The sequence below is a fragment of the Aythya marila genome (assembly GCF_965140915.1).
Source record: "Aythya marila genome assembly, chromosome: 10".
Lineage (NCBI taxonomy): Eukaryota > Metazoa > Chordata > Aves > Anseriformes > Anatidae > Aythya > Aythya marila.
The window spans coordinates 12,780,777-12,793,970 of record NC_139051.1 but is presented as its reverse complement, the minus strand read 5'-3'; the positions used below and the strand labels follow the sequence as shown (position 1 = coordinate 12,793,970).

The 13,194-nt window shown below is 43.1% G+C and overlaps 1 protein-coding gene across 1 annotated transcript in view; it reads right to left on the bottom strand.

The window, feature by feature from the left end:
• DNAH1 (dynein axonemal heavy chain 1) overlaps positions 1-13,194 on the bottom strand; it is a 71,683-nt gene that overhangs the window by 52,155 nt on the left and 6,334 nt on the right. Inside the window, 13 exon segments of the mRNA XM_082768473.1 lie at positions 610-765; positions 1,227-1,368; positions 2,771-2,853; positions 3,722-3,841; positions 4,633-4,858; positions 6,187-6,380; positions 6,928-7,078; positions 8,074-8,372; positions 9,369-9,580; positions 10,363-10,520; positions 11,735-11,987; positions 12,491-12,497; positions 12,500-12,663. Of these exon segments, the coding sequence (XP_082624599.1) occupies positions 610-765; positions 1,227-1,368; positions 2,771-2,853; positions 3,722-3,841; positions 4,633-4,858; positions 6,187-6,380; positions 6,928-7,078; positions 8,074-8,372; positions 9,369-9,580; positions 10,363-10,520; positions 11,735-11,987; positions 12,491-12,497; positions 12,500-12,663 (2,165 nt within the window).

The following is a 13,194-nucleotide window of genomic DNA, read 5'->3' as shown; positions in this document are numbered from 1 at the left end:
AATTTGGGTCTGTACAGTGAAGGAGAAGTAACCACAGACTGAGGGGTAGAAAAGGATCATGTAAACTCTGCTCCTACTCTGCAGCCAGACCAGGTTGGACGTGGGTGACAATGATTTGCTGACATGTGAACAGCTACAAGCAAAATGAGTCTTTGCAGCTATATAAACTGTTGCCTTAGGAGAGAGAACATGCTACCATCTGAGCCCATCCGGTGGACCACACACTGCTTTGCACATTGTCATTCACATCTACACAACTGCAGTAACAGCCTGATAGGAATTGATGCATGTTAACTGCTGCATCAAGACCTTCCCTATCTAATTCTTCCTCATTAAAATCACTTGAATCTGTGCATGGACACCCAGAGTCTCTCACAGAAGGGGTAGTATCAGGCCCATGAGCATTCATCTGGGACAAGCTCCAGCATAGTGGAGTGATGGAACAGCATGGTCACTCTACAGGTCTATGGAGCCTCCCTAGTCAGTGTCAGAAAAAAATAGCATGAAGGATTCCTCCCTGAGGAACCATGACTCATTATTTGCTCTACCTACCACCTCAAAGGCCCAACAATAGTTAGCATCCTGTAGGTATAAGGATCTGACACTTACATTAGTAACTTTCATCCCAAATATTCTTTCCCTGTTGTTGTAGACAGCTGCCAAATTCTGAAGCTCCTTCAACTCCTTCCTGACCAGCCTTGCTTCGTTAGCCAAACTGTGAGCTTGGGAAATGTCCACCTGAATGGAAAATCCACCTACAGTCAGCTGGAAGAAAAAAAGACAGTCATGAGGTATGGCTCAGAACCTGAGGGCTGCCTCTGGGAATCTCAGCTTCCTGGTGTGTTCTTTATTATACTCAAAGGTAAGATTTTTCCAAAACTCTGATATTAGTTCACACTTCCACACAAAGTGAGTTCCCTGACTGAATGCTGTATATCCCCCCTTGATGGCAGCACATCAAGATGCTCTGCAGAGAATTGAGTAAGCAAGAGAGGAGGAGCATGTGGTGCCTGAGCACCAAGAATCAGAATGTTGTAACTTGCTGAACATCCTCCTGGTGAAAAGTCAGTGTTTCCTGCAGAGTACTGCAGGAAATACTGGATAATTTTTGGTCCAACGATATATTAACCTAAAAACACTAAATTAACATCTAAAAGTTTCCCTGGATGACCATAAGACCTTCCAGGCCCTCTTCTCTAGGCAGTTTATTGTCAGAGGCTTAATACCTGCATCTCCTCCAGTTTCTCTTGAAAGCTGCTGTGATTCATGACCTGGATTTTGCGAAATTTGTCTTCATCCTTTATGTGCTGGAGACGAATGGACTCAGTTTGCATAGTTATTTTCAGGGGCCAGTAACTTGCAGTCCACCTGTACTCACATGATATAAAGAGGGAAAGAGAGACTTTTTGAGCATATGTTTTGAATGCTTAAAAGAATGAGAAAATCAACTCCCCAACTCCCACCAAACAAGGAGGCTTTACAACAACAGAAACACATGTGGTTTCAACAAAGCATTTTTTTCCAGCTTTTCTTGTTGGTATGCAGTCCTTGTGAGTAGACTATTGAATTGGAGAGGTCTCAGGAGAGGTGGAGGGCCTTTTTAAAAGGAACAAATCAAATACGTTGCTGAAAAGCTAGGACATGGCAAAATAACAGTAGGCATCCAGTGGGAATGTCTTTCTCTGACTGTATTCACAAGGAACTTGAAAAAATGGGGTGACAGTCTTGATTTGTGGATTTTTAGGGCTCCTGAAAAAGCCAGTCTCCTGTTAAGTAAGGAAATCAGTGGCTAGGATAACCCAGATAAAATGCAGAGTGTCCTGGGGACTGCGATGCAGATACAAGAAAGGCTGCACAATGTGGCCGCTCATTTTAAGACGTTTCTTGCTCAGCCATTGCCTACTGTTATTCCATTTGGACTTGTTAGTTTGTGTACAATGACAAATAAAAGCTTTGCAGCATTATGTTCAAGGTCATACCCCTTCCAAGCACCTGGGAATGAAGTGATCTGCTAGTTCTGCACGTGCCAGTGGGCACACAGCTACATCTGTGCTAAGCTGTCCTAGAGCTGAGCTGCTTTCCTGTGCAGTTTCTGTGGGTTTCTTTCTTTATTTTTTCCCCCCATTGTCCACCCCATCATTCTAGTTTCAGAAGCATGCTGCAAAGACTCACTAAAGTTGTAGACATAATGGACCATGTCCATATCATATGAGAGCAGTTTGCAGGGCTGAGCTGACCTTAGAAGCTCTGTAACGGTGTGTGTGAGCTGACTCGGCTACTGGGGCATAGTCAAGTCCCAATCTAAATAACATAGTCAAGGTAAAAATTAAGAGGAGACTGCACAGAGAAGAAATACAGTAACAATGATACAGATTTATATTCCTTCTTATTCCTCAGCAAGTACTGGGAGTGTTTCTACCAAGACCTTGGAAGTGTCCATTCAGTTTCAGACACACACTAAACCATGTCCTTTGAGATCTTGCAAAGGCCTCCAAAAACAAACAAACAAACAAAAATAAACAAAAGAGAAAAGAGGCATAATATGTTAAATAGGTTAACAGCTACTAGTTTGCCTTGCCCCAGGCCTGAAGGCAGCATGAATCCATGCTTCTCTATAAGCTTCATTTTAAGAATTCAGTGATCATATAGCTGAGAGGCACTTAAAAGTTCTGCTGGAGCTCTTGATAGACACATAGACCCTGAAGCACTGAGAGCGGTAATTGCTGCCAAGTGTCCCACTTTAACAGTGGGAGGAATGATTTGTGCTCACTTTTGACTGAAGTCTTCTTCAGTGAGATTGTAAAGGAATTCCTCCAGGACCTTGTAATCTTCCATGACTTCACGAATCAGTTCCTGCACGTGGTGAGAGAAAGAGACAAAAAAATAGGTACCTTCAGACCAGACTGATTCCAACTCTCTCGTTTATACCTGATTTTCATGAGGCACCTTTGAAGAGCCTTAGTCACATGAGCTTAATGTGATGTAAGGCTGCTTCTCTGCTGTGTAAACAGTGAGAATAGATTTCCAAGCCCTCGTTCTGCTTATGATCAAGTCATCATATCACCCTCTGTTCTATATGAATGAAAAAAAAATGGGCTGAACAGAAACTGAGTGTCTTGGGTTATACTCCAGGTTTCTCATTTAGCATGGACAAATCAGTTTATAGCTTGGTGCCTTTGTTCCTCATGTGTTCAACTGGGAGGAGACTACCATCACAAATTGCTTTGAGGTAACTCAGCACCAAGATGTCCTACTAGAAGAAATTAGTTAACAGCAAAACAAACATTTGGTAGGAGATAAATTTTCTTGAAAACACCATTACGTTTTTAAAAGACAGATTTTCGAAAAACAAATGCAGAACGCATCATGAAGGTAGCAGAAAGCATATACACGTATAAGCCCTTCGTAGAATCACAGAATGGCTTGGGTTGGAAGGGACCTCAAAGATCATCTAGTTCCAATGCCCCTGCAGGGGGCAACATTTTTAACTGCTATTTTAGGTTTGTTGATGTAGCTATTTACATTTATATATATACATGTTATATATTATATATTTAAAAATATAAATCTGATAACTAGGAACCTTATGGTATTGCATACATTGACATAATCACAAAAAAAAAAAAGTGGAATTATGCTTCTGAGACCCCATACATTGTGCTGATAAGTTTTCTCCCTACTCCCATGGGTGTACCCTGCCCATGAGGGGAGTTTGCCTTACCTTCTGCACAGCCAGCTGCTCAGGGACTCCCTTCATCCACTCCCGCAGCTCTGCCAGGTCCTCAATACAGTTTGGTTTCTCATGCATCTTCAAGCTGACAGCTGTGTATGCATCACAGATCTGCAACAGGACACAGCAAAGAAAAGAGCACCCCTACAGGTCTGCAGCTTCAGCATGGGGCTACCAAGCTTCATCAGTTTGAGGACTGATCTTTTCCATAAATAAGCAATGGCAAAGGTCGTTACGGTACTGAGCTCATAACTCCCCACTTGAGCCAACCAAAACTGAGGTAAGCAACACCTTTTAAAAATCAAGTCATTAATCACTAATGGTCAAATTGGAAAATGTGTCATGATCCACCCACTTCCCACTCTGAAGGTGGTCTAAAGTTATGTGTACACAGTGCCATTACTTTTTCTTTCCACAGTCTTGCTCCACCCATCTCATTTGAGGTAGAATGAAAAGAGGTTGGGAAAAAAAAAAAAAAAAAAAAAAAGGAAGAGGAACAGCAGGTATGTGTTTGAAATGATGATGATAACAGATTTAGACAAACCTCTGAAAGATGCAACTGTTTATATTTCATTTATCTTCAGAGCAATGAGAAGGATTTGCCAGCTGTCTACTAGACAGATCTTTTCAATCCACAGGTACTATTTTTATAAGACAGTAGGGTATTGAAGACTTGCATCTCAACAGATTTTTTTCAGGCACATAATATATTTAACAGTCTGCACATTTCCCTTCCTGTCATTTTTTTTTTTTTAACTAATAACTCCAATGCAACGTTTAGAATGTTCTCAGTAACATAGCGTCAGTTGTTGTCTCTTGGCCATCCCACAAACACACTGACTTCAAAAGCAGGAGGACAAGACAGGACACTGAGAGGCAATCTATGGAACCAGGTAACTTACATTCTCCACCTGTGAATGGAGATTTTTAGCCAGTAAGTCCAACATGGAAGTGGCAAGTGCTTTGTATTTTTTGGACAAATTTTGCTTAACACCTTCTATGCTGACATGGAAGGGACCAATGACGACAGAACTAGGTAAAGAGTTGTCCAGATTCTCCATTTCAGACAAGTATGTGTTTACTATGGTCATTACATCCTGAGCAGATGGACATTGCTCTAGGTAGTCTCTGCAAGTAAAAACATCGAAAAAAAAAAAAAGGTAGAATAGACCTTAAAATTATTTGAACATCCCTGCTGCTTGAAGGATGTCCAGACATGTCCACCCAAATGATCAACACATGAAATGAATGATGTGTGTGTTCACAGTTATTAAAACATATATCTGTTTGAATGCACGCAACTTTTGCAAATGCAGACTGAAAGGCACTCAACTCCTTCTAGACCTTACAGCCGTAGATTTGTCTACATAGGAAGTGAAGGGTTTTTAATATCATAGTAAAAGTACATGAGTGCTAGCAAAAAGTCTCATGGGCTTCAGTGTAAAGTCCACTATGTTAGCAGAGATAAATCCATTGATGGGTGACCAGCCTGCTCAGAAAGCTCTGCAGTACTGTCTTCACTGCTACAGCTTCCATCACCAAGCAGAAGAAGCCAGGCTGCCTGTGCCTACCTGCGTTACAGCCACACACACGCAGCAAGGTAGACAGGCCCCCAGTTACAGAAGGCACATGTACAAGACATCAAATTGGTATGTAGCTGGATAACGTTACTGGGGAGAAAGGTAAGGGACAGAATCAAATCTGCAATGGATTTTAGAGCACAACAGGTGTGAAAATAGGAAAACATGCAAAAAAAAACCAAAAAACAACTGTAGAAAGGGAGTGGAAGAATGATGGGAGAGGTATCAAGGCAAGAGGAAGGGGAGAGACAAAATGAAAACGCTGGTGTAAACAGGGCAAGATTAGGAAGCAATGTTTCCTGAGAAGACACAGAAGCTTGTTAGATGGGATTTGTAAATTTCCGTAGTTGTAATAACAAAAGAAAAACGGCTTCAGTTCAATGGTTTGGACTGACTGGAAAAAACAAAAATAGCTGGAGGGTAAAGGACAGCATAGGTGTGAAGAGAAGTTCTGGCAGCGAAAACAATGAGGCTGAAACAAAAGAAAACATTACTTTCTACAGAATGCTATCAGCCTGAACAGACACTATTTGAAGTCAGAGTCAAGTATGCTAATTAGATTTTCAAACAGGATGAGTCATTTTTAGGGCCATTAGTATCTCCAATTACACTTACAAACATGTCAGGAATGTGACTGCTGTCAGAGGCACAAAGAAATTCTCTCTGCCACCATCAATTTCCTTTAAAAGCATGGGCCACTGCCCATGGCAGAAGGCTGCCTCTGATGGATGTCTGATCTAACATATGAACATCTGAGACATGTCACACACATTTGGGGGCTCAAAGCAGGTCCCACATTCTCTCACACATTCACTCAAAAGCTTTCAAAAAAGTCTTGTGTTTGTGTCAGAGGCACCTCTGTGAGACACCACTTACTTTAGCAAGTACTGGATATCATTGTTATTGAGCTCCAGGAACTTCTCGTATTTCCTGGCATAGGCTTGGAGAAGGATCAATGTCTTTTGAATGGCAGACCACAGAGTCTCACGTAGTTCTTCCACTTCTGGTTCATGCAAGCCCACTGAGTCCAGCAAGGGTGTGCCCGTGATGAGTATGTTCTCCATCACATACTGGAAGAAGAAGAAGAGAGGTATTTCAGGACTAGCAGAGCTAGCTATGGCCCCAACAGGAGAGGCGGCTGGCTTCTTTTGGAAGTCATGCAGACTATCCTTAATTGTGTCAGGAACTGTTTTTATCAGTTTTAAGCTATTAAAACAGGTCTTTCAAAATAACAGGGAGAAGGATGAATATGCAGAAGAGATCTGTACTACACCAATGGCACTGGACACAGTGCTATTTCCTTTATGAATCTATTTTTACTAGCTCCCATGCCCTCTGGACAACCACGCTACTTAGGATACGGCTCCACAGAACCTGCAGCAGCCAAAGAAGAGATAGAAACCATGCAGAATAGTTACAGAGATGCAGAGCACAGAGAAACACTGTTAGAACAGCGCTGCATTAGCACAGCACTGTGCCCGAATTAACTAAACTGGATTCTTAGCTACCTACTTCTGTAGCTCTCTCCCTCAGTACAAGCTTGTGGGTGTTCATGCCAAGCTGCAATGCACTGGGGAGATGTGCACAGCTGGATTGCAGCTGATGCAGAATAGTTACCTTCTCCAGCTGTGGGACAGTGTGAGTCACCAGTATTCCCTTGTCAAACAGAGAAAGGAGGGACTCCTCAAAGCTCTCCAGAGAGGGACTGAAATGAACTCCACCGTCATCTAGGACAAGGTCTATTACAAAGATTGGATTCCTTTGAGGCCTGCAACGGGAAGAGACGAGGAAGAACAGAGATGTTTTTTGAGAAAACAGCACACAACTATACCACAGTGGTGTTGATACTAAAATTGCCTACTGGATAGGAGATGAAAGCAGAGGAAAGGAAGACTGCTCCGTACAGATGAAGGTACAAAATGCTGAAAAACCTGTAAAGACACTGAGATCTCTTATCTGACTAAGAAGGAAGTGGCAATCATGACCAGGATCCCCAAAAGACATAACCTTATGTTGAGAACAGAAGCAGCTTTACAGAAGAACCACATTCAGCACCTCTAATATATTCTCAAAATGCCTTCTGGAAATTATATCGAGTATCTCCCAATCTTGCATGTCAGCAGCACAGCTTGGGATCAGCTGAAGCCAGTGCAAAGACTTCCACTGATTATGAGGTCTCTAGTAAGAGCCTCATGTGAGTGGCAGGTTTTTTCCTTTTCCTCCTGTTTTCAATTTCTAAGCTTTTGTTTTTTAATACCACAAAGAATAGAAATCCTTAAATCAATACTCAAGGGGGAAAAAAAAAAATCTAGGCACAACGACAGCCTGAATTTGGTATTCCTCAGAGATCCCAGGACAGATCCTAATCCTGGGCTTTAACTCAAGAATGAGAGGAATTAATGCCCATAATACTTCCTGGTATTCTTCTTCCTGGGTTCCAAAAAGAAGTTAGCAGTAATTCCTTGCTCCTTCCAGGATGTTGTAAGCGGTTAATCTTTAGAACAGGATGTAAAGTAGACCTTGGTTCTGTTGGGGTGCCTCACATCATTAAATCAGCAACTTGAAAGCTGTACTAGCAGAGCAGCAAGCTGTGTGTTGGTCTCACAGACCCAAGAGAATGAGTCAGGTGGAGGGCTGGGGAGAACAGCCCAGCTTATAGCTCCCATACAGCTCAAAACTTGCTTGTAGAAACAGTAATTTGAAAGACAATGACACTTTTATGCTCTTTCTACCCTTTGACCTTCTTTTCTCTTCCTTCCTTACCTGTAGGGACTATTGATGAGGTCATCTCCCCATTCCACGTCCTCTGAGCAATTCAGGACACTATGGCAAGCATCCAGAAAAAGCTGAGTGAAGCTGACCAGTGATTTCTGCACCAGACTACGCACAGAGTCCTGCATGATGAATCTGATGCGCTTCATCAGCTTATGTAGTTTGGACATCTGGTAGATATCCCAATTGCTCTGTTCCAGGTTGTACCAGCCTTTGCCTGCATTTCTCAGGCTGCTCTTTACTGCAGTCTTTAGACTATTGATCCAAGTATCCTTGAGAAATGTCTGAACCTAGGGCAAATAAACAAAGCAAGCTGTGTAATCCTCCAAGGGCTGACAGGAAAACAGGATGGCCAGGTTTGCTGGATTTTCTCTGTGAAAAGTAACTGTTTAGTACTGTAACTCACAAATCCATGCATACACTTGTGGCATTGAAGACCTGCCATATATCTTCACTGACAAAAGACCTGCAAAATAAAGCCTGATATGAAAATGCAGGAGTGCTCTATTATTTCTTTTTATACATAGTCTTTCCTTTTTGTTCTCTTTTCTATAGAACAGTATCCCTGGAGCTGCCTGTGTCAGGGTCCCTTATAAAAAGTTGTGTAGACAGTATGATGAGCAAGTAAAGGACATAACGTCGTCTTCTCTTGACAAGCGAGGAGAAAGGGGGGAAGCAACCAAGGGCAGCAGCAGCCTGCAGTGCTTTAATTTATTAAAATACCACCAAGTGTCACTTTTGCTCCACAGGCAGCTGCTGCTTGTGTTCAATAACACACTCTCAGTCACCGAGTGGATGACAGCACTGCCTAGCTGAAACAGCATGGGACTGGGAAGGACTGGTACATGCCCTCTGCCACTGTATAACCCTTGGCAAGATGTGTAGCTACTCTGCATGGCCATACCCAGTGTGCAAAGTGCTGTCCTCGTTTAGAGAGCAAGAAAATCTGGTGAGAGTTACTACAGGGTTGCAATTTTTTGTCCTAGTCTGTCTATTGACAGTGCAAGCAGAGTAATCTGATTAAGTACATGAAGAACAGAGTGTAGAAAAGCATTACCCCCATGAGTGCTTCAGGAAGAATCTTGTGCCTTGCAGCTGAAGGGATAGGGAAAAAAAAAAAAAAGAAAAAAAAAAAAAACAAACACAAAACAAAACAACAAAACAAACTAGAAAGCTGTTAAGTGCCAGCCAGGACTGTAATCTGCAGGAGATGAGGAGGGAAGAGGAGGGGCTGTGTAGCCCTATGTGGCTGTTTGTTCAGCACAGAACTAAGAGCATTTCCTCACCTGGGTGAAGGTCTGGATCTGGATCTCTTCAAACTCCTCCAAGCTGACATGCTTGGCTAAGGTTGAATTAAACAGAGACATGGTAGCTGCCTTGTTGCACTCATCATGAACCTGTGCAAGGACAAGGATAACTTCTGGCTTGGTCAGGAGCGAGACAAAATTGAAGTCTGCTTGTTGTTTGCCAAAAGGGTAGTCTGGGATGTAGATGAGCCCTGGCACCAAAGAAAAGAACACATTATTACTTGCAACAGCAACTCAATTTCTGTTATAGAGGAAGAGTACAGATCCCTTTAAGGGTAGGGCTCGTGAAAAGGACTCTCCTCCAGTGCACGAGCCTTATCATGAAAGAAGTTTCATCACATGGCTGAATGAAAGAGTGTCTGCCCTGCAGCAGAGACATTCTGCAGCCTCCCGTTAGGAGCTGAGGGACTGTTGGTCCCTGACATGTAGGACTTGTGGAATCTTCCCATTGAGGCTTCAGAACACAGCTGGATCATCTCAAGCTACTTCTAAACCACCTGAAGGCGTTCCAATTTTCGGAAGATTTTAGTGCACAAAGTACCCCTCCCCTCATCCCTTTTACTGTGATCATTTCCCTCCAGTGTGAGAGCATAAAAGAGCCTGACTTCTTTTACACCTGAAGTATGCCACAGCTGAGCACAGCAAATAGAAGGCAGCCAGCCCTAGCATAGTGCAGAGTGAAAGACAGTGAAGTTAATTATACTGCCATGCATTTGGTGCCATTAAAGGTGCAGACTTACTGCAGCTTAGCTGATGGATGGTAATGTGTTATAGTGAGATAACATGAACATGCAAATACACTCTAAAAAAGAGCAAGCATACTCAGAAGTCTCATATCATCTCTTCCTGCTGTCCCTTATGAGCCTTAATCATCAATGTGAACCTGAGAGTTTCTGTAACAAGGTATAAAACCTATCATAGACAGACATCCTATAAGCACACCAAGTTCAAACTATTCCACTCTATCCCATACCTTTCTCTGATACTTTCTTCTCCTCTTTGTCTGGCAGGGTGATGTAAGAAAACGTCTGAGGTTTGGAAGTGACGACTTTGTCAAAGATGATCCTGTTCATGGTGCGCTCATAGTCTAATCTCACTTCTTTCTCCAGACAGCCCATACAGTCTAACACTCTGTTACAAGACATGGGAACAATGATAACCCACTATATCTAAGCTGAAGCGTGTCTGTAGCTTTAATGCAAGATGTATCCTTCACTCATTCCTGGATCTATTAACCCAGAAGCTCACTTAGTACTAAATATATTAGCACAGCTGTGCAGAAAACAGAACAGCCATCAAAGCCATCAACTCGACATTTAATGTTGGAGGTAAATGGGGACCTAGAAGTAGGACTGCAGCCTTCTCAAATGTCTTTTCATATCAAAGCAAAATCTCTACTGGGGGCATGCGGACATAGAAGCATTACAGAGGGGAGGGTTAATAACAAAGAGCTGAGGAAGCTAGCTGGCAATTCTGGAGAAGCAGGGGTATCTGAAGCATCTTCCCAACTGCCTCCTGCTGAACACCTCTTGATGTTAGCTTCCTTAGCCAGAACATGTGTATAAGTGCTGAATGCCTGCTCTGCTTACCCTAGGAAATCATCATCTTTCACTTCAGGCACACATAGTACTTTTCTTTGTGCCTATATTTCTGTTCACAGAGACCAATTACTCTCCTACCCTTCCGTTTAGGCTCGTGGACTCTACGGACCCTAACACCTTCCTGTCTGAGCAGGGCAATCAGTCATGGCTGATTCTCAGCAAAACCACTAATGGCTCATGATTCATCAACCCAGGAACTCTTAAAATGCCTTCCTGACATGAACTGCATCTCAAAGAGACACTCGATTATATATCCAGGTGGAGATCTCATGTTCTGTTTGCTTCACCCTGTGCAGATCTTTTGATTTGTTTTTTGGAGCTGTTAACAAGTAGAACTGTCACCAGCAAAAAACAGCCAACTCTCTGGAGGCAGTTGGTGGTCTGCAAATCAATTCAAAAATGACTGATCTGTGCACTGGAAGCACAGGGAGACAGCAAGGTCAACCAGGTCATTTCCATCCAACTTTCTGCTGTTGAAGGCCACTTAACTGCATGTGTAAGCACAGCTCAGTGGATCTGCACGTGAAGTCTATCTCCTTCACCCCATCCTGCACAGTTACCGGGCCTCCCATCCTACCTACTTCTGATGACATTTGGGGCAAGAGATGCGCACATGCTGGAAACCAAATGAGGCTATGAGTTGGCTGTTCAGGATCTGCCTCAAATGTCACCCACTTCATACCCCTGTGAAGCCTTACAACAGGGCTGAAGGCTGAGACACAGGACATTTACTTGATATTTTACCTCTTCTCCTTCTTCAGTTTGGGAGTATGCAGAGCCCACAGCTTCATTCTCCCCAGGCTCTTCTTGCTGATGCTATTTAGTCCATCTGTGGGCATGCAGTCCACATACAGGTGATAGAGCATCAGTGCCTCTGTCTTTTTACGCAAGTTGTTGGCAGAAACTACCCGCTGTGCAAACACTCGAGGATCTTCAGCCAGAAATAGCAAGCAAACTCGTGGCACCCAGTACTGACATGACAGCAGCGGGGCTCTTCCTGGGAAATGAAAGTGAAGTTTACAGAAGTCTACAGGGAACACAAAACTCAGAATGGCTTGTGGTGCTGACAACACCTGAGGGACAATGTAACTGTGTTGGCTTAATGGAGATCAAAACGAGGGACAAATTCTGAGGAAAGCAAGGAGCATGGAATTAGTAGCATCTCCAAGCCTTTCAAAAGGTGCAAATTTCATCTTAATCTGTCCACATCCCCTTCAAAATGCCCAGAAAGACCAATATTTAAGTTGTCACAAAGGCAGGAATGGTGAGAGACAGAAAAAGCAAAGGCATCTCCTCAGGGAAGCCCTCAAATAGGTTATCAAAATGAGGTATGGACTTCTCTCATCTGGAAGTTTTTCAGGGCAGGTTAAACAGACATGTCAAAAGTGGTATCAGGGAGAGGGTTAAAGGACTTCTTTACATCACTCCCATCTTTGCTTAGGACTAGTGTGGGTAATGGACTGGCTTTCTGAATATATGCCAGATCCCCAAAAGCCTTACTTGAAACACACCTTCTGGAGTTTTTCCTCCATTGAGGATGGGTCTCCCTTCTTCATCACGCACCATCCCATTTTCATCCGTCTTATGGACCAAGTAGAGCTTTGTCTCCTTATCATAATCCAGAACGCCAACATCAATCCACTTGTAGATTAATTTCTGGCTTTTGGGGTCCTCTGAGAGAAGAATCAAGGATTAAAACAGGGTTAGTTTTTCTAACTAACAGGTTAGGGGATTTTTAGCCCTTTTCCAGAGGGCTACAGCAAGCACTTTTCTGATAAGAGTGGTATGGCTACAGTCAAATCCATTTACTAGCTTCAATCTCTGTCAACCTCATTTCTGCTGTGATCAGCTAAATAACAAACTCAGGTCTCACTGTTCAGCATTGCCAATTGTTTGCAACACCAGAGCCCTCCATTTCCCTCCTTTGGGGTGTGATCAGGTGTAGTGTTCCCCAGGGCAGCTGCACAAAAACAGCAAGCAGAAGTCAGCCATCACATGCTGGCTGCCCAAGAATTTACACAGCTTAGCTTTTAGACATTTTGGTTTTGCAGCCAGCTAAGCCTCCAGAGGTTACTCCATAGCTGCAGTCAGTACTCGTGCCACCTCCTATGCTTCTAAAGCTTGTGCATATGTGTTGATATGAGCTGCAGTCACAACCGGACTCCACTACAGGTGTACCTAGTAATGTCTTCTCATTGGGAAGG